The following is a 21,039-nucleotide window of genomic DNA, read 5'->3' on the forward strand; positions in this document are numbered from 1 at the left end:
CATAGAAGAAAGGGGGAAAGAATCATGTTCATGACAATGCCGATGTCACGTTGCACGAGTAAAAGATATAAAATATAATGGTATGTCTAAGAATAATACCATCGCGGTATCTGGAACTCATTTCGAAGGACTTAGTTCCCGATGTCACTGAACTTGTGTTAATTTTCACACGCGCAAGAGGAAAAAAATGGTAATGTGACGACGATGGCTAACGTCGTCTGCTATGACCGTCTGCTGCAACAAAGGCATTGGCTGAAAGGTCAGCCTCAAAGGACGGCTTGCTATTCCTCGCTAAATAATTCCTAACCTAATCTAACCCAACTTATCCCTAAACTAACCCAGCTTATGATGTATGGTGCTCTTAGGTCAGATTAATGGGGCCATGCGAGCTTGCCAGGACCCCTAAATCCACTTCGATAATGAAGTTGGGAGGGCCAGGCAAGCTACCCCGAACGCGCGACAATCTCCGTTCCTTGTACAGTAACTAACTTGTTTGTAGTGTCCTGGGTTAGTTTGGTGATAATTTAGGATAGATTTATGGTATGGAAACGGTGCAGATCCGTATATCGCTTACACTGACAGAGCACCATATTTCTAATGCTTCATTACTAAAAACACGTACCGCCGCCCAGAGGAAAAAAGGAAAGAATGGTGCCAATGTCGTTGCATGGGTGAAGAAAAAGGAATAAAATATGATGATATGTTTCCTAGCACCTATATTGAATTTATTTCCCGATATCACTGAACTCGCGTTATTTATTTAATCCAGCACATCGCCATAGCAGACGACGATAACCGCCGTGATCAACGCACTTGTTTTGTTGCGTACATGAAAAATAACACGAGTTCAATGACACCGGGAATTAAATTCTGCAAGATACATTACAGAAATAGCAATTTTATTGTTCTCAGGCGTATCATTATATTTCATCAATTTTTTTACTCATGCATCGATATCGACTCCACTCTTTCCTCCTTTCTTCAATGGCGGTAAGTAACCATGTAAACATGATCGATACAAACTTTAAAGCTTCTAGTACGCTTCTAGTAATGGCAAAGTAGCTTGGAGTGTCACTTAGAAGGAACCTTTACTGTTCACTTCGAAGCAAAAGCAACGTGGGTATCTGTCAACGGAGATGACATGGGAATCTTCACTGTTGACTAAACTGACATGACGCGCGTAAATCTACGTGTGCGCTCCGCTGTGTATTGTGTCGTCCTTTGTTTGTTTCCCGGTACGTTTTTTTTCCCCTTTTTTTTAATTGCTTTTACGTGTAAATCTACATACTCGTCGTTATCATTATTGATGAGATATTTTGCTCAGTGGTAACATACTGCTCCAGGATCGTCTGAGACGAACGACAATTGGGGATGAGCACCCGGAACAGAACAACCTCAAGGAACAGGGCACAGATACCGTGCACAAGCAAGTGTGAAAAACGAGGCTTCATCTTCAGAAAACAGTGAGTTCCATATCTAGCCGTGTGACATCGCCCTGCGGATATAATGAAATGTTGCAACAGGTGTTCTAACTTTTTTGCGAGTTTTCGAAACTACAACGAAGCCTGAATACGTGTACCCTTGAAAGAACCGCTATCAGGACTGGTTATTTCTTTGCGTGAATATAAGCAAAAAGAACTGCATCACCATTAAGATGTACATGCTATCATGTTCTCTGTACCTCTGGTTTTTATAACTCTGCGTAAGAACATCCGAATAACCGACGCAAAAGAAACCTCGATTCTCTGAAAAGAATTTGAAAAATTGTACACATAGGGCAAAGGCGGGTGGTGTTGTCTGGGCAACGTCACCTTCGTGGAAGACTTTGATGGCTCTCGTGTAGCTGTTTGCCGGGCTGTCTTCCCCAATATCCACCAGTCACACTATTCTTGTATTCCTAATTAGTACTACGTGATCCACAGTACCTCTCCAAGCACACACGGTCGCAAGCTCAGGAAAATATTTTAAAAAATGCATTATGAGCTAAACACTAGACAACAGACATGACATGTGATCATGGACAGCATCCGGGGGAATTTAACGGAATCTTTTTTCGTTTCCGTTACTGCCTCCGTTTCAGTTTCCATTACAAGTTCTAGGGATGGGCCTCTGAATCCACGAATCGTAGGCAGGGATTTGGGATTCCGAATCGCAATGGCAGAAAGAAAAAAAAAGAGAGAACGGCATGTCGAATATTTTTGAATCCACCAACCACATTTGCTTTTTGTCTTTTTCTTTCTCTGCTTTCTTTTTTGTTTCTTTGTTTGTTTGCCATCAGGAGTGCGCCGAAATCCTGATTGGCCAGTGTATGTTTTCTTGTTTGTCTGTTAATATTGCTTCACACCGAAGCAGTTTAGGCAAAGAACTCTTGGGTTACAAGTTGGAAAATTTGTGCGATTTTACTTTTCGATTGTTTCACAGATTTATGGAAAGAATTCAGGCTCGAGGGTTTACGTATAGTTATGTCCCGTAGAGGACGAACGACGTGTTGCATAAATTACATTTGAGAACGAGTACAGTCAAACTCCTTTATAGCGAACACCTTTCTAACGAAAATACCACTACAGCAAATTTTTTTGCGGTCCCGCTGGAGCCCTATAGGTCCAATAATGGACATCCTTTTTAACAAAAATACCTTTACTGCGAATTTTTTTTGCTGTCCCCTGAGTTTCGTTGTAAAGGAGTTTGACTGTATACGGATATATTTTTTTCCCTGAAAGTGAACTGTTATTCAGTTAGTTTTGTCATTAGACAAAAATATCAAATTTTGCTTCAAAACATTCTCCGGTAGAAGTGCTTTTTTCCCTGTGGCTTTTCATACGCTTTTTAAGGGAAGGATTCGAGGTTCATAGCTTTGTGGATTCGACTCCTTGGAATAGGGATTCACAACCGTTGTTCTTTTTATTTCCGTTTCGGTGCCTACAGACGTCCTTGTTTTTTTTTTTTTTTTTTCTTATTATTCTTTTACTGAGCTGTGAGCCCGTGACAAAACTTGGTACCTCTGCATACAGGGTGTTTATTTTTAGTAGGGATGTGCCAACCAAATCCGCGTATCCACGAATCCCAGTGCCCAAAATGGCGAATCAAATCTTTCGAATCCACCGACCACATTTGTTCGTTTCTTTTTCACGCCTCGGGAGTCCGCCGAAAGCCTCATTGGCCGACAGGTGTTTTCTTGTCTTTTTTGTTTACATTGCTCTGAACTGAAAGAGTTCAGGCAGGAACTGTTACGTTACAAGTTTAAAAGTAACATGGTTCCGCTTTTGATTTTTGCTTTAGCTTGATGGAAATAATTCAGACACGAGAATTTATTAATTTCTCATAGTCGATGAACAATATGTTAGATATACTCAGTGATGGCCACTAACTACTTCTACAGTAGTTTAACTATAACTACTAACTACTTTGCGATTGAGTAGTTTAACTAGTAGTTCAACTACTTTTCAGGGGAGTAGTTAAAACTACTTTTTTAACTACTGCAATGTAGTTTAACTACATCTATAACAACGTAACGTTGTCCACCAACACCAATCCCTTGTAGTGTTCTTGGACACCTAAATATGAGTCAGAAGCAATAACAAACTTTGTCTCATGCCATTGCTACGATCGTCAAATACAAAGCTTGCGGCGGGATTCTTTCTGTGCCTACGCGATAAACTAAGTTGCAGAATTATTTCGCAGCAAATGAGGCTTCGCTAGACCAGCATTAAAAGTGAAGATTTGGTACACATGCACGACACAATTGCTCTGCACCTCCGTTCTCATCAAACAAGTGACTCAAGGTAAATGTCGGAAGCACAATCGTGCCGTAAAGCTTGCGGCAAAATCAGAAGTAGTTGGCGCCTTCAGTAACCTAACTACTGTAGTTAACTACTCAAAATAGTAGTTCAACTAGTAGTTACCACTACATTTCTGCAAGTAGTTGATAACTACTTTTAACTACAATCAGGTAGTTCAACTAGTAGTTTAACTACATGTAGTTAACTACTGGCCATCACTGGATATACTATATGGGTATAGTTTCACCCGAAACTGAACTATTATTGTTTTTTTTTCTTTTTCATTAAACAAATGTGTTATAGTCTGCTTCAAAACACTCTCCAGTAGTAGTTTCTTTTCTTCTTTCTTGGCTTTTCAAACTCTTTTTAAAGAAAGGATTCGAAAGATTCATGGATTCGTAGAACCTTCCTTGGATTCGGATTCGCAAAATTCTGGATTCGTCCCACCTCTAATTTTTAGTCTTTACAGAATTTTCTAAATTACAGAAATTACAAGATCAGTACAGACGTCGGTTTTGCAGCCGAGTTCTATGGCCATGGGGACATGCTGTCGAAGAGAGCGTGCGATTACGAGACGACTGATTACCTAAAATTACAAATCCTGAAACACGAGTTACAACGTCTGTCCCCGAGCTTTGACATTCAAATGAGTCAAAACAGCAGCGACCTGGGAGTGACCTGACCCGAGCGGGGAGTAAAAAGGGTGATAGAAAAAGTTTGCACAGTTGCTCTGCTGATGCTGGGAGTAACCCGAAAGAATTTGTGGTTGTCTCTGCGTAAGGCCCTTCTTTTTCTGAGATTCCACGATTCTGCAAAAATTCGCGGAATTGTGGGTCTTCCGCGAAATATGAGGTTTTGCACAAAATTTTGCAGAAACCGCGCGCTTAACTCAGTTTATGCGCGAGATGAACTGATTTTGTTCGCACCGGGTTGGCTTGCGTTACAGCGTAGATGCGCCAACCGGATAAGGCCACCATGCCGTGATGTGGCCCCAACTGTGTGCTGAAACAAGACTGTAACTCCTCTCTCTAACCCTCAACTCTCTGGGATTCTCGAGTGGAGTGCAATTACTGGCCCCTGCTTCGGTGTCCATAGCTGTCAAGTACCTGTGTGTGACAGTAAACTCTGTACATGCAGAGAGGTCACTCAGCATGTACAATTTGATAGTCAGTGACAAACGTCACTCCCTCTCAGAAGAAAGCACAATGTATCTCGTTATGCTAAGTCACAAAAGTTTCTGGAGCTGTAACCGTGTTCCTCCACACTAAGAGCTAACAGAGAGTAGTATTTTCTGTCTGAACTAGGGCAAGTTGCCTTTTACCGCGGAAGAATGCAGAATTCATAGTTCCCTGCTGCGGAATTCAGGATTTGCGGCAGCAGAAAAGGAAGGGCCTTATCTCTGCGTTCCCTCTGTCACAGAGGGTTACCTTTCCACGAGCACTGAGCTTCTTAAGAAACAATCTCTACAGGGTACTCCTCTCTGGCAATGTCGTCTGTCTTGACTGGAAACCCTTAAAGACAGGGCTGGCTCTCTGACAAACGGTGAGTTGGCGCTCTAATTGATACACAAATTTTTTTAACCTGCAGCAACTGTTCATTTTCGGAGCCAATTTTTCTCTTTCTCATAATTTACAGGGAACAGTGACTGATGACAGCCAACGGTTTACTCCACATAAAGGAAGGGACAAGACATACTCGTGTCTTTGAGTCATCACATATCAAGCACTCCGATTCACAACTGCAAGAAATGCAGCTCTCCCCAGAGTTCAGTGGCCATCTGGTGAGAGTGAAATCGGAACCACCTGATGTTGCATGCCTGCCAGAAGAGGGCCAGCAGACACAGCAACAGCACCATGACGAGCCTTCACCAGGAGGAGATGCTGATGGTAAAATCCTTTTACAGTCGACCCGCGTTTATCCAGACGGCTTCGTTTCGTGTGAAAATGTCCGGATAAGTGAAGCACGAAAATCCAGAGTGATCCTAAAAGGGCATCTTTGTTGACCATTACACAGAAAAATTATACATTGTCATCTGTTTCATACACGCACCCAGTTCTTGCAAACCTTCGATAATGGCATTTACTTGCGAAATATTGTTCCGTTGCTCTAAAAATAATACAGCTGTTCTCAGTGCCGCCCGCGCACTTTCTACCGTCACAGCTGGTGCCCCCGTCCACGCTTTCATCATCAGATTCTTGTTGAACACTATCGGAAGCGACGACACTGACGATGTCGTCGTCATCTGTGATTGCAGCGCAGGGGTCCTCGTTGCGGACCTTCTCAGTCTGAAATGACTGCAGGTTTTCCCGGCGATTTTAATCCAAGTGCCAGCTAAATTAATCCACGTGCCATGCAAACTTTATGGGGCATGGATTAATCTAGCTGGCACTTGGATTAAAATCGCCGGGAAAACCTGTGGACTGCTCAGTGGATTACTTTTGGGTAACGGGCAAAGTTGGAAAGGGAGAAAATTCTTCCTAGCAACACCCTTTCTGTGTCGGTAAAAAGGAGGCCACGACCCAGGGTTCTCGACCTCGCTTGTCTAGGTGTGGGTCAAGTGTCATTCCTTGACAATGACCGGATAACTGAAGCCGATCGTTGGGTCATTAGTCACTTCTGTTCCCTGGAATTCTCGTCCGAGTCCGGAAGCTGAAGTCCGGATAAACGAGGGCGAAATATACATGGGGAGAAATCCGTCCCCGCGTTTTTTTTGTCCGCGTAGCGCAGGATCCGGATAAATGAAGTCCGGATAAACGCGGGTCGACTGTGTAAACTATACGCTCTAGGTAGTAAGATCTTGTAGACGTGCCACTCGGAAAACTGGCCACGACGGTTCAGTTGGTACCGTGTTTACTTCCCCATCCCAAGGTTGCGGGTTCAAACCCGGGCGAGGACGTCAGCAACTTGATGGTGGAGTACAAGTTGCTCAGACACCCCGTCGATGCATGAGAAACGCGCAACAAGAGTGAGGGGTTTCCCATGGATCGACAGGTCAGTGGTCTCGTGGAGAAAGTCAGTCCACTGGAATGTGGACTCCACCCTGGTAGGCATTGCTCGTGCATTGGCAGGGCAGTGCTGTTCCAGAGACAGTGTCGGCCCTTTCGTTAAAAACCAGCATAAGTGGAAAATACCGGAGAAAAAATGGTGATCAGGGTGGATGGCAGTACGCCGAAATAAATCTTTCGAAATAAACATGAAAAAATCCACGCTTAAAATTTCACCCTTTAGAATCCATTTTGTGAAATAAACCGCTTAAAAATACGCGTCCTCAAAATAAATGCGGTTAAAATAAATCATGGTTAGGCGTAAGAAGGTAGTAATTTTCCGTATGATAGTTTATGGGTGATACAATGTTATTTTTGGCAGAACTTGCTATTATGATGTTTCGTACTCACGTTTGCACTGTCATCAATTCCATCTCTTCGCCTAACAAGTTCGGATTTCAAAATATCCAGTCTTAAAGCGATGGGGACAATGCGCGTATGAATACGGGGCACTCACTCTCAGCCCTTGAGCCAGCTGAGCTGTCGACTAGGCTAACAGGTTTCGGTAAGATGGTGGAGAGAACAGGCTATCCGTTACACGTAGCAGGATTTTAAGTGGCGGCAACGTGAGTGGATGCCAGGAGACAACGCTTCGAATCCGAATCTTTACGGCTGCCTCGGCAGTTTTGTAGCGTTTCGCGTTTTTTAGCAGTTTTGTAGCACAACCTGACTGCACACACACACTCATTTGTTACAGTGGGCATAAGTAGGATTCAATGCTGTTGTATGGAATTTCAGCCGAAAAAAAAAAAGACATTTCATCGGAAAGACCCAGCACGTACTCTGTAAGGAGCGACGAACCGTCACCGAGAAGCATACGCGCAACATCGCGCCGACATGCTCATCTAAACTCGACAAACAAATGTCCAGCAGTACCGTGTCAAGAAAGGAAAGGTAGAGAAAGCATGCACACACACACACAGGAAAAAAAAAAGGACGGACAGAGAGATATAAAGCTGGCCAGCACACGCAACCAAAAAAATTTGCCAGCCGACAAAAAACCAGATGACATCGCCCCTCTAACTTGGCAACACTGGCCATGGGTCAAGGAACATTGAAGTAACAAAAACACGTCTAGAAAACTGGACCTTTGAGGATTTTAAGGCTAGGACGTGCAGCTTATGCTGTGCTGTCCACCCGCTACAAAGGGGCAGCCGCCATCATCATCATCATCATCAGACAGACAACCTACGTCCGCTGTAGCGAGATATTCGTTTACACTTCTCACCCCGGCTAGCCCCAGGCGCGACGAGCGCACTATTTTCTGCGGCAGACGTACAGACGTCGCCTGTCCTCCAATCAGGGACGGTGGATTTTAAAAAGATTTATTTTTAAGGTGTTTATTCTTAAACGTTTTTTTTTTCTCAGTTTATTTCAGCAGTGTGGATTTTCTTTATATTTATATTGTAAGTAGATTTATTTTTGAGTGCTTTATTCTTACATGATCTATTTGGACGTCATCCCGGTGGATAAGCTTCTGAGCGCCTGTAAGGAAAAGGAAATCGTGCGTAAGCTGTGACTAATGTGTATGAAATTATGGTATTATTACGGTATTATGGTATGGTATTATAAATTATGGTATTATGTATATGGAAGTCCTTCCGAGAAGTGTTGTGGAACAGGTGGCAATGCCGGGAAGTCTTGTGACCACAGTAGGACCAATAATTCTACATTTCGTGCAGCAAAGGATAAGGAAAACAGTCACAGCTACGACTTACGGTATTGTTCCTGCAGATAAAACTGATTTGCTCACTTTCTTTTTGGGGCTTTCAGTGCTACAGCTGCAAAAAGATCAATTCATAGTGCCATGCCTATAGTGTAATTTTTCGTGCGTAAATCAGGACTCTTGTAATGTTGAAAACCGCCTACAGGGGATCATTTTAAAGTAGCACAGAAGTCATTTTTAACATCCAGTTTTCTTCCTATAAAACAGTTAAGTAGGCCAGTAAGATGCACCATGCGAAGTAATTTACACCACAGAGTCATAATTATCGTAGAAATTGAATTTAAAATACGCCGCAAAAAGCGACTGTGCGCAACGGTGGTGAAGAGCAGTACCAGCCTGTGATCTGCCTGGAACCTCGCGCTGACGCTCTAAGGAGAACACTCGCTGATTGGCCTAGAGAAATGTTGTCTGCTACTCCGTTGTCGTCTGCTAGTCGGCTGTTCGGGGTTCTGATAAAGCCTTTCTCCTTGCTCGGTAATGCTTCGGCCGCTCCTTCTATCCCCAATTCTCCGGGAAAACTGGCAAAACAGGTTTACGGCGGCAAAGGGACAAGGCGCTGACCCCCACTGACCGGCAAAACAGAACGAGTTCTCCTTATACCGTCATGGGTGACGTGGCATCATACCTCCTCATCCTCGTTATAGCTGGAGTGGCGAGTTAAGGGTGAACGTGCGGAGCTATGTTTATGCGGGTTTTTTTCTGGGAAACAAATTGCACACATCAAAACATTTCGCGCTATTCGGTATAATGACACACACACTTTCATCAGATGTCTTAATCTGAAATTCTTTTGGATGGTCCTCTGTACTCCTTTAAGGCTTGGTCATGCGCATGTGACACACGGTTTTTCGTTGCGTGGCAAAGAGCAGCCAGAATGCATGCATTGTGGGGTACAGCTGACTGTACTCCACCTACTCATTACACGCCCACTTTACGAGGTGGAGCGTCATCGTTATTTTTCCGAATTTTACCGCTTTCATTTGCCAAGTCATCCTTGTCTTTTGGTGGGGGATGAACCTCTCTTACCCATCGTACGTGTTTTTCATTTTTTTTAAGGACGTCGGTCTACTGCATAACCTGTAATCCGTCCCATTTCTGTCACTGTGCCTTTTTGATTTCTGTCTGGTTTTAATATAATCATTATAATTTTAGTCCAAGTACATGCTCAACATCTGTCTTGGCGCATCATGGCCTAAGCTGCCCTTGTGCCATTAAACTCCGAATAATCATCGTCAAATCAGGACTTTGAGCCCCACACAAGCTTTCTTTTTTTTTTTTTTGCCTGAAAATCCAGGCTCTACTCATTATCGTAGTTGCCTTACGACATAAAGGTACAAAATTAATATTAGTGTTATTATTGTGATAACAGTATAGTATGACACGTGTTTGTAAGGCAGCTTTCACACAGGCCAGCTTCAGAGCTGGTGGCAGTGAGTCGGGACCGTCAATTGTGGTCAGTGGGAATCTGTCACTGAGTAGAAACCTCAAAAGTTGGTTGTGCATCAACCAATCAGCAAGAGGAGCATTGCCACGTGACTCCCATTGGTGTGATGTGATTACGTTTGGTATTGAACTACCGGGCATGGGTTCAACTCCTGCACATGTAGCTAGGGTTGCCACCTTTCGTAGTGAAAAATCCCAACTGAGGGAGAGGTAATGAAATAGAAGGAAAGGAGGAAATGCTCGTGGGAAAGAGAAAGTGGGTGAGGGGTGGACTTGCACAGAGAGAGAGAGACAGACAGAAAGAGTGAGCGAGCGCTCAATATAATACAAGGAAACGAGTGTTCCTCTGTGTGGCTGGATCATTGATCCTAGAAATTGCTATAAACAGGCATGAGCGCCACACTGGATCGTTGAGATCATTGAGATCGGCCAATGAGAGCCAAAAGAAATTGGAGCAATCAGATTGGATTGCCACTTACGTTTGAAAAAGCGCATTGACGCAGACAAACCCTTCTTTGCAGACGGAGATCTCGTGAAGGTTTTATACGACCTAAGATGTAGCTGGCTCGACACAACCAGTGCTCTTGTCCTTTCCGAAAACGAGACTTAATGAATAGCAATAACAATAATAATAATGATGAATAACTAAGAAAAACGACTGGTGACTGCGAAGTTGGGTCTGTGCTCCAGATTTATTCAAGCTGTAGCGGAATGTTGAAGCGGAAACCCCTATGGAGGGTCTTGTGCCACAAAATACTGGCAAAAGGCTCACTGTATAACCTTCCGACTCGCAGTGCATGCTAACAACTAGCCTGGTGGTCAGGGAAAAATTTATTTTCTTTTTTTCACTAATGCCAAAGAAACATATCTGTAGGCATTTTCTGAGCATAATGATTATCTTTTGTCAAAATAAACCGACCTAGGTTTGAATAATGGATTTAAAAAAAGATAAATTGATAAAAAAGCACGACCAATTGGATTTGAATCCACACCATTCGCTGTACGGTTGTGGGCAGAGCCAACCAGTTGGAGCGCGTGAACGCAGGTGTGGCACCGTCTGGAAGCGGCTCGTAAGAGGTTGGTTCGAGTCTGAGCAGAAAGCTGGCAAGCGTGAGCATGGCCTTAGGAAGATGTCATACGTCTGGCTATCTCACCCCATATGCCGTAATTTCACACGTATAAGCCGCACCGCAGATAAGCCGCAGGAACCGTTTTTAGGAGCATTTTGAAAATTTTCGGGCGGAAAAAAACGCACTCGCAGATAAGCTGCGGGCAGTACGACGCGACTAATTTGTGGGACAAAGGAGGCCATAGAGAAGGCCATAAACCCTGTGGTCCATACTCCGAGGTCGGCATGGTGAACAACAGTGGAGGTCATGAAAGAACTGATGTTCTGAGGCTGGAACAACATAGAAGGGACAAATACATACAAGGCCTCAATTTGTCTAAGAAATTAACGATGAACGATGAAAGTCACTGAAAAGGTTAGCCAGCTGTAGGACTCGAACCCACATCTTCTGGATTACCGGTAATCCAGAAGATGTGGGTTCGAGTCTTACAGCTGGCTAACCTTTTCAGTGACTTTCATCTTTCATCGTTAATTTCTTAGGCAAGTTGAGGCCTTGTATGTATTTGTCCCTTCTATGTTGTTCCAGCCCCAGAACATCAATTCTTTCATGTTGAACAGTTGCCGCCTGCGTCGATCCCGTCGTATAAATGTGTGTATGAGTGAGCAAAAAATGTAAGAGTGAAAGGAGGATGAGTGAGAGAGAGTGGCTGGTTTGTCCCTTCAGATGACGCACCCTGGAAGTCGCTGAGAAGGCGTGTTAGCTTAGCTCAATTAGTAGAGCCCTGGACCGGCAATCGAGAAAATGTGGGTTCGAGTCCTACAGCTGGCTAACCTTTTCAGTGACTTTCATCTTTCAAAGGAGGTCAGTTCCAAGATCGGACTGCCCTTGTTGCGTGTTTTTCATGGGTCGACTTGTCAGTGGCCTTCCAGAAGACATGAATCCACTGTCACCACTTTCTGCTTGCGGGAAGTCCCCAGTATGGTCAGTCTATTCGGCTGTTGACCCGCCCCTGTTACACATCGTTTGTGTATTGGAAGGGCGGTGCTGTTGCAAGGACACTGTCGGCCCTTTCGTTGAAATCAGCGTATAGGGAAAATACCAGGGAAAAATAGTCATCCGATAAGCCGCACCGGTGGATATGCCGCAGGGCGCCTGTGAGAGAAAAAAAAATCGCGCATAAACCGAGGCTAATACACGTGAAATTACGGTAGTCACAGAGCATTTCTAGTTTTGTCGACTGACGTTTTTGTGTGCAATGTGTACGGATGGGTTACAACAGAGTGTGATTAGCTTCAAAAAGGGTATGGAGATAAACCGTGGCATGAGATTTGCAATGCGACTTACCTCTTCCTTTTTTTGTTTTACTGTTTTTATTTTGTTACTGCAGGAGTGACAGCTGGGACGTGTCGCATTAAAGAAGAACCTCAAGAGGACTCTTCGAATAAACATCCAATCATAGAAGTGAAGACAGAGCCTTACAACATTGCAGTGTTGACCGAACAGGACCAGATGGGACACAGTCGTCACTCAGCATCAGAAGGTAAATACAAAAATGGTTGAGGGAGTTTATATGCCCAGGCTGTGACACATGGGCAGTCTTGAATAACCATTGAAATCAACAGCCATTCAACATGTGTGTAGCACCACCAAGTGTAACCCAGGTCCCCCAAACTCACCACGGAAAAGCGTGGAACGAAGAAGGCCGCCACTAGATATCCCACTGTTGCCGTTCCGGATCACTTCAGCGCGCTAAGTTTAGCGGCAAAATGTTTTTGTTGTTTGTGCGAATGAATCTAGTATTTATATGTCCAAATAATACGCGTATAACAACTTTCTGTGTCGTGTTTCACTTTTTGGTCCCGTTTTTAAACGTGTTGAGCGATCGGAAGGATCTAGCAGGCTCCAACAGCTCCCCATAGAGCCCATGGTTTGAGATAATTCACACAACACTGGGCACACGACCAATGAGAGTGCAACGTTGTAGAAATTATGCAATGCCAGTCGGCCAATCAGGAGTCTTAACTTTGGCTGAGCTTTCGGCCGGTTCTGGCTACCATCGACTTCTACCGGATTTCACGCCTAGCGCCGTTACCCGATATTCCAAATAACTGAAGCTTCTTTTGGCTAAAAGAAATATTTATTTGACACAAAGCACTGATTCGAAGGTCTGATACATGGTGGACTGTGAATACAAAGTCCACTGCGTTGTTGACGCACTTAACTAAGTTCGAACTTGAAGCAAAACGAACACAGCCCTCAAAATCCGACACAGCCCGAGAGTGTTCTCCACTCTCCAACCGCTCCAACTCACGAAGCATTCCAGTTCCCGAGTTGATAGACTGTTCGTGGGATAGTAGTCGTGTCCAGGAACAGCACAACACACGTTGAATCACATCGACGCATGAATAAAACAGCGAACACTTCTGCAAACTGTTCTGCCGATTGACATCACTGAAACACGGAACACAAGAGGACGCCGTGCCGGCCGATTTTATGATGAGCATCTTCTTTCGTTGCTTGCAGAGCGGAAGGCACTTGTGTGGCACGTAATCGTAATCCTGTCTTTGTTGTCAGTCCTCAAAATCCAACGGCGCCCGAACACGTTCTTCACTCTCGAACCGCTCCAACCCACGAAGCATTCCAGTCCCGTAGTTGATAGACTGTACGTGGGATAATAGTCGTGTCCAGGAACAGCACAACACGCGTAGAATCACAAACTGTTCTGCCGATTGATATCACCGAAACACGGAACACAAGACGACGGACGCCATGCCGGCCGATGCGAGCTATTTCGAAACTATGCGGAAACTGTTGAAACGGCCGCCGGGACGCTGCGCGCACATGCGCGCGTAGAAAATGCGATTTCAAAACATTGTCAACCAATCGGAGTGCGCACACAGTCTAGGCCAATGAGCTTGCAACATTGTAGATTGGCGTAGTGGTACATACTCTACAGCCGCATCCTCGGTTACCTGTGGAGGACTGGATCTAGTGCACGGCTGCGTGCATCGCATAGCGTACCTGTCGTACGAGGCGCCGCAGGCGCAGCCGTCCATTTCTCCTTCGGTGACTTGGCCTGGCTTGGATTGTGCTTCAACTGGATCTTTGGCGCGCTACAATCAAACGCAAGCCAACGTCTGGTAACAATGGGGTATCTATGGGCGGCCTCCGGCATTGCACGCATCGGGATAGGAACAAATACATGGGAAAATGGCGACCTTGGGGGACCTGGTGTAACCAGTCAAACATTGAGGGTCAGTTAGATGCGATGCTCTTTGAAAAGTTTATGCGTTGGTGGTGCTGCGCATGTCCCCAATGGCCATTGGCTGCAATGGTGATTGAAGACTGCCTATATGACGGGGATATTAGTTAACACCGAACCGCATGGCATCAACCGGACAAGAAACAGGGATGCAATGGAAACCTTCAGTTTTCTGCTCGTCACACACTAGCTGAGCCCATTTATTGTTACGTTTATTATTACAGTCGAGCCCGAGCCCGTTTATTACAATCTTCAATATAACAATAACTCTGATACTACAATGAAATTGTAGGATCCCGTCAGCAAGCCCATTGAAACACGTGCAAACAAAACTTCGGTTGTACAATGGTCATAGGAATGCCTTGCTCGTGTATAACAATGGGATTTTGCTCTGAGCCCGGGGGAAAAAATGAGAACAGAACTCAAAGAATAGGGTTCCATTCCTTCAGCAATGCAAGCTAGGTTTCTTGGAACACTTTTGAGGCCACCTTGCGTCCTTGGGGATTAGACGCCCGAGCAGAGGGATTAGTGAGTCACGGGACAAAACTGCGTAACCGCAGCTAACGCACGCGACCTCGGAGAGGGTGGCGGAGAGACGTTTTCCTCTTTCTCCTTTTCTCCTCCACTTCGACACCGGGAGTGCCTGCAGAGCCGACAGCACACATTGCAGATCGTAGGCACGTGAATATTCGACTGCACTCGCAACCATGGCGTCCGCGTCGTCGGGAAGTCAGCTGAAGAGAAAAGCTATCAGCCTCGAGACGAAGCACAGCATCCTCGACGACCATCGTTCCGGGATTCCAGTGAAGACCTTGGTTACGAAGTATGGTCTTTCGCAGCCGACTGTTTCTACAATCATCAGGAACCGGGACAAGATCGTTGCGTCCGCGACACTGGACGGTGCGTCCGGGAAACGAAAGAGAATGCGGGGAGCAGCACTCCCGGACGTCGAGGCCGCTCTCTACAAGTGGTTTCTGGAAGTCCGTGGCCGGAATATCCCCGTAAGTGGTGCCGTTCTCACAGCGAAAGCGAAGCAACTGGCCTTTCTGATGGAGCACGAGGGGTTCAGTCCTGGAAACGGTTGGCTGCACCGCTTTAAAGAGAGACACGGCATCCGATTCAAGAAAATCGTCGGCGAAGCAGCCTCCGCAGACATCTCGAATATCGACAAGTGGATGGACATGCACGCCGCGAAAATCGCCTCGTACGACGAACGGGATGTTTTCAACGCAGATGAAACTGCCTTGTTTTTTCAGCTCCTGCCGTCACACACACATGCATTGAGGAACGAGACGTGTGCTGGTGGCAAGCATAGCAAAGTTCGAGTGACGGTCCTACTGTGCTGCAATATGGACGGCAGCGATCGCTAAAAGCTGTTTGTGATCGGCAAGTCAGCGAAACCACGAGACTTCCGAAGTCTGTACAGCCTGCCCGTGCGTTACAGGAGCAACTCAAAAGCATGGATGACGAAGGTGCTGTTCGCCGAGTGGCTTGTCGAGCTCGATCAAGAAATGGCAAGGAAAGGCAGGAAGATCCTCCTCCTGCTGGACAACTGCAGCGCCCACCGCGTCAATCCCCGGCTGTCTAACGTGGAGCTACTGTTTCTACCTCCAAACAGCACCTGCAAAACTCAGCCGCTTGACATGGGAATCATTGCAAACTTTAAGGTTTGCTACAAGCGGAGAGTGATCGAACGGATCCTTCGCGACCTCGGACCCAACCCGGCGGCGCGTACCACTCCCGTGACGAAGATTACCCTAAGCATGGCCGTACAAATGATGTACGCTGCCTGGCATGAAGTGAAGTGCCAGACAGTGCGGAACTGTTTTGTTAAAGCTGGAATACGCGTTCCTGACGAAAACACAGGCCTGGTAGATGAGGAAGTGGAGGCAGCCTCAATCCAGGGAGAAGTGGAGACAGCGTGGGAGCGGCTTGCGCCCTTAGACGACGTGACCCTCGAGGACTTCCTGAACGCAGACAGCTGCGCATCAACGCGTGAGGAAGCGACAGATGCGTCCATCATCCAGGAGGTGTGCCCAACCCAAAACGATGAACACAGTGAAAGTGAAAACGATGATGAAGACGACCGCCCAGTCACGGTGCAGCGCGCTGTGGAAGCTATCACGGACCTCAGGAAGTTCGTGGCTGCACGCGGCCTCGACCAAAACTTTTTTTTGTGCTTGGATAAACTAGAAAAGAGTGTTTGCAACAGCGGTCCAAGGCTGAAGCAAACGACGTTGTTTTCATTTTTGCAATAAATCAGGTATGGCCAATCTGCATTACTGTTGTTCTCGCATGTTTCCCGATTGTACCACATACTGCGCGACTATTTCGCGAAAACTCGCATATGACAATACTCTGTTATAACAATTGAAATTCGTGTTCCCGTCAATATTGTTATAAACGGGCTCGACTGTATTACGTTGATTACTTATTACGATTACGATCTTTGAGATAAAGGTACCTCCAATATTAAGATCAAATTTCTGGTTCCTGTCATCTCATCCGTTGGAGCACGTGTGAATGTGATATAACGATAGCCGCGAAAGCGTCTGTTTGCATATCAGAGTTCTTCCGTTGGATAGTAAGACACATCCGCGCATCAGAGGAGGATGTTCCGCGTGTCAATGGATTGTCCGCGGTTGAGGTGCGTCTTTCTGGACGATGCAGTTCCGATAGTGAGAATGATGATGTCTGTGGCATTGGATGACGAGTACTGGACGAAGTCGTCAATCTCAAAGCATGCCCTCAAAGGATGGAGACCCTCGCATGGAATCACTGGGTATGTTGTCCTTGGGAAAAGCTTTCGGCTCAAAGCAGACTTGGGTGGCTCAGATCCAGCTTAAAAGCTGGGTTGCCTTTGCACTCATAACAAAGGCGCGGACGTTCTTCTTCGTTGACGTGATCCGAACTGGCGATTTCGCACAAAGCTTGTTTTGTACGACAGCTCCGATATGCAGCTAACAGATTTTGTGCACCAGTCAGTATCGTAATCGAATGGGGTAAACTTTTAAGCACATGCCCTCTTGTGCGGAAAATTGGCAGAGCTGGCTGCGCAGACTTTCACCGCATACGTTGTGTTTCTAACTGCAAAGGGCAACTGTGCACTTGACTGAAGGAATCAAGCGTAATACCCAAAACGCACTGATGCATGATCCATATCGCGCGCAATCGTGATTAGGCAGCGATTGTGATTGCCCTCAGGTGCGGAGAAAGCGAGCCTCGGCGACAGTGATCGACAACGCACACACTTGTCCACCGTTCGCAATCATGATTACACACACTTCAAGGAGGGTCGGAGCAGGCGCAGTTCTTCCTTTCACCCTCTCCTCCTCGCTATTTGCGATGCCTCTTCCAGGTTGGCAAGATGGCGGCGATGATAGCGGCCCACACTAAGAAAACGACATCGACGAACGCCGAAAGAGATTAAATCGCATTTGTATTATTGTGAATATCTTTCAACTAGTTTCCTATGTTTCCTTTTAATTTGAAACTTTAGGGGGCGTTATGCAAAGTTTCCACCAGACGGCTGCAAATGAAAACCAAGATCAGGAACGTGAGGTGTGGACAGTACGGCGTGCTCAGCGGGATTGCACCGACCAGGATTGCAGGGCAATCCAGATTGTGTGAAACAGTGTGTTTTGGGTATAAAATGATGTGAGCGCAAACTATTGCCAGGACAACTTGTAATTTTGAACGTCGACTTAAAGTCTAATGCTGTACCTGAACACACTATTACCGCTATCAGAAGGGCAATCTTCAACGACCATCGAGATTGATGACCATTGAAAATGCACTTAGGGCCCCCTAGCATGTAATGTGTCAGCCTACCAGGAAACATAGATGGGTAGAAATCCGGCGAACCGGTCGAGATGTAGGAAGGGAGTTGCCTCAGAACAGAAGTCGCCGATATTTCGAACAGAGACTGTTCTTCTGCTGGGCACCGTCCTCATCATTGGCATGGTATTTAAGGGTTAGGTGTGACGTGCTTAAAGGTTCATGCGAATTGTGTGTCAACAGCCCGGAGGGAGGAAAGGGTCGGTATGGGCTTCTACGGCCGGAGTGAATGGCCACTTTGTTAGAGTGTGGAGGGGATTATGTGAACGTAGTGATCTAGGCTACAGACCGGTTACAGAAAAATGGGAGGTTCACAAACACGTGGACGAAACGGGACAACAGGCAAGAGCCAAGATCACTCCGTTCACATGATCCCCTCCACACTCTAACAAAAGCGGCCATTCACTCTGGCCGTAGAAGCCCGTACGGACCCTTTCTTCTCTCCGGGCTGTTGACCCACAATTCGCATGAACCCCTTTAACACGTCACACCTAACCCTTTAAATACCATGCCAATGATGATGATGGTGCCCAGAAGAAGAACAGTCTCTGTTCGAAATATCGGCGGCTTCTGTCCCGAGGCAACTCCCTTCCTACCAAGAAACATTGGATCAAATGCTCGTTGAGAAGTTGACGCATCACCCACTCTTTCAATGGTCATTGGTTTCAGTGGAGACTGCCCGTGTGACAAGGTCATAAGAACAGATAGATTAGATTAGACATAAATTTCAATACAGTCGAACCTCGTTAGAGCGAAGTCGCACGGGAATCACAAATTGGTTCGTTATATGCGATATTCGCTGTAAAAGCACAGCACTGAAATGAGACTAACAAATTCCCGCCAGAACACGCATAGCATCCGCAATATTTCAAAATCTATTCAGAACACAATAAGGCAACGAAAACTGTTTCATTTTAAGAAATCAGTAATTTTCTGTTGCTTCGTGGCAACAGCGCTGTTCACGACAATCACTTCAACCTTGTCAAACGAATGAAACGCATCACGAACAATTTCATCGGACGCCGTTGGATGTTCCAGAAAGAAGTCCTTCAGTGCACGTACCATGGAGAGAGCCTCACACTGCGTTACACGGCGGTCCGTGTCTTCCGGTTCTTCGCACTCATTGTCACTCACCACTTCTGTACGTTCGCCGCTGCCTTCCTGGCTGACCCCAGCAATGATCTCGGCGTCCGTCAGCTCACTTGCCACGGCAACGTTGTTATCTGCCGACACAAAGTCGTCGAAGGTGACCTCGTTCACGCGGAGACGTCTCCACACACTTGCTTCGACATGATGTCCCGTGTCTTCTATCGAAGTTTCCGTGGCAGGGGACCCAAATCCAGCCTTTAGAAAGCAGTTTCGAATCGTGCTCCTGGTGACGTCATTCCAGGCCCCGTAGAGCATCTCAATGGCAGCCTTCACAGTTACCGTAGTGGGGGCTCGCTGTTGATCCATATCGAACACTAATCTGGACACAAGCCTCTTGCGGTACTGGCTTTTCAGTGACCAAATAATACCCTGGTCTAGTGGTTGCATGACTGACGTAGTGTTTGGGGGCAGAAACAGAAGCGTCACAGATCGCAACGGCGTTGAGACCTTGTGAGCTGAACAGTTATCCAGGAGCAAAAGCACACGTCGCCCCTGCCTGAGCATGTCCCGGTCGAAAGCGATGAGCCACTGCTCGAAGAGCTGCATTGTAACCCATGCCTTTCCATTGGCACAATAATCCACAGGCAGCCGCTGGATACCGTTGAAACACCGCGGATTTTTGGACTTTCCAATCACGACCAGTTTCCGCTTGTCCGTTCTGTCCATGTTTGTCGCGCACAGCACTGTCAGCCGATCTTTACTTCGTTTTCCGCTATGACAGGTTTGTCCTTTCACTGAAAGGGATCGTTCCGGCAGCAGCTTGAAAAAAACGCCAGTTTCATCCACGTTATAAATGTCCTTTTCGTCGAAGTCACGTAGTTGCGGCTGGACTCTTTCGAGCCACTTTTTGCAGCTCTCCTCATCAACACTGGACGCTTCGCCGGCGGCCACATGGCAGTAGATTTCGTGCCGGCCTTTGAAACGCTGCAACCAGCCGCTGCTGGCGCAGAAATCTTCTGCGTTGTGACCGAGAAGAAATGAAAAGTCTGATGCTTTTCTTTGCAACAACGCACCTGACACCGGCAGGTTCCTTCCTCTCACGTCTTTGAACCAGGCGAGAAGTGCGTCTTCAACGTCGGGGAAGGAACATTTGCGAAGCCTTTTCCGATTGTTGGCGATGGCTTGTCCCTGGAAGGTGCCCTCGATGTTTTCTCTTGCCTTTAGTATCGTTGACAGAGTGTTGGCCGGGATGCCGAATTTGCACGCAACGTCCTTCTTCTTCATGCCGCTGTCGACGTAACGAAGAATATTCACCTTCGTTTCGATGCTCAGCGCTTTACGTTTCCGCAGCATGCCGGCTACTCGATGACGGGAAGTTTCAGGAATGTTTCAATCCACGGTCAATTCGGCAGTGGCGAGGACGAACGCACGGTGGAGAGGAGGAACGCATGTGGAAGCATTAGAAGCACGGAACCAATGAACGCGTTGCTCTCTTATCAGGGTCATTCGCCTCCACGTGCCAGTTGCCTTTCCAAAACGGGAGCTAATCTCCTGGATGTGCTGGAAAAATGCGCTCGCGCGTTGGAAAGTCACGATGAATCACTTCGTGGTAACCGATAATAGGCTAGGAAATGGGGAAGCCACTTCGTTGTAAACGCAGGATCCCCATAGAAATAAAGTGTGACCAACCAAATAAGACAGAAAACTCGCAATAACCGATTATTCGCACTAACGATGTTCGCTGTAGTAAGGTTCGACTGTACATATATAAACATGCACATACATGTAT

At 46.3% G+C, this 21,039-nt stretch overlaps 1 protein-coding gene across 4 annotated transcripts in view; it reads left to right on the forward strand.

The window, feature by feature from the left end:
• The first annotated feature begins 1,005 nt into the window (after positions 1 to 1,005).
• LOC135379020 (zinc finger protein 664-like) overlaps positions 1,006 to 21,039 on the forward strand; it is a 31,856-nt gene continuing 11,822 nt past the window's right edge. For 2 of the 4 annotated variants that reach the window (XM_064612268.1, XM_064612265.1), the window contains exons 1-5: positions 1,006 to 1,235; positions 1,344 to 1,463; positions 5,249 to 5,321; positions 5,415 to 5,665; positions 12,450 to 12,602. In XM_064612268.1, coding sequence (XP_064468338.1) covers positions 5,428 to 5,665; positions 12,450 to 12,602 — 391 coding nt within the window. In that variant the 5' untranslated portion in view covers positions 1,006 to 1,235; positions 1,344 to 1,463; positions 5,249 to 5,321; positions 5,415 to 5,427. Of the gene's footprint in view, positions 1,236 to 1,324; positions 1,464 to 5,248; positions 5,322 to 5,414; positions 5,666 to 12,449; positions 12,603 to 21,039 lie in introns of all 4 variants that reach the window. The other 2 variants (XM_064612266.1, XM_064612267.1) reach the window with 2 other exon arrangements.

The sequence above is a fragment of the Ornithodoros turicata genome, chromosome 1 (assembly GCF_037126465.1).
Source record: "Ornithodoros turicata isolate Travis chromosome 1, ASM3712646v1, whole genome shotgun sequence".
Classification (NCBI taxonomy): Eukaryota; Metazoa; Arthropoda; class Arachnida; order Ixodida; family Argasidae; genus Ornithodoros; species Ornithodoros turicata.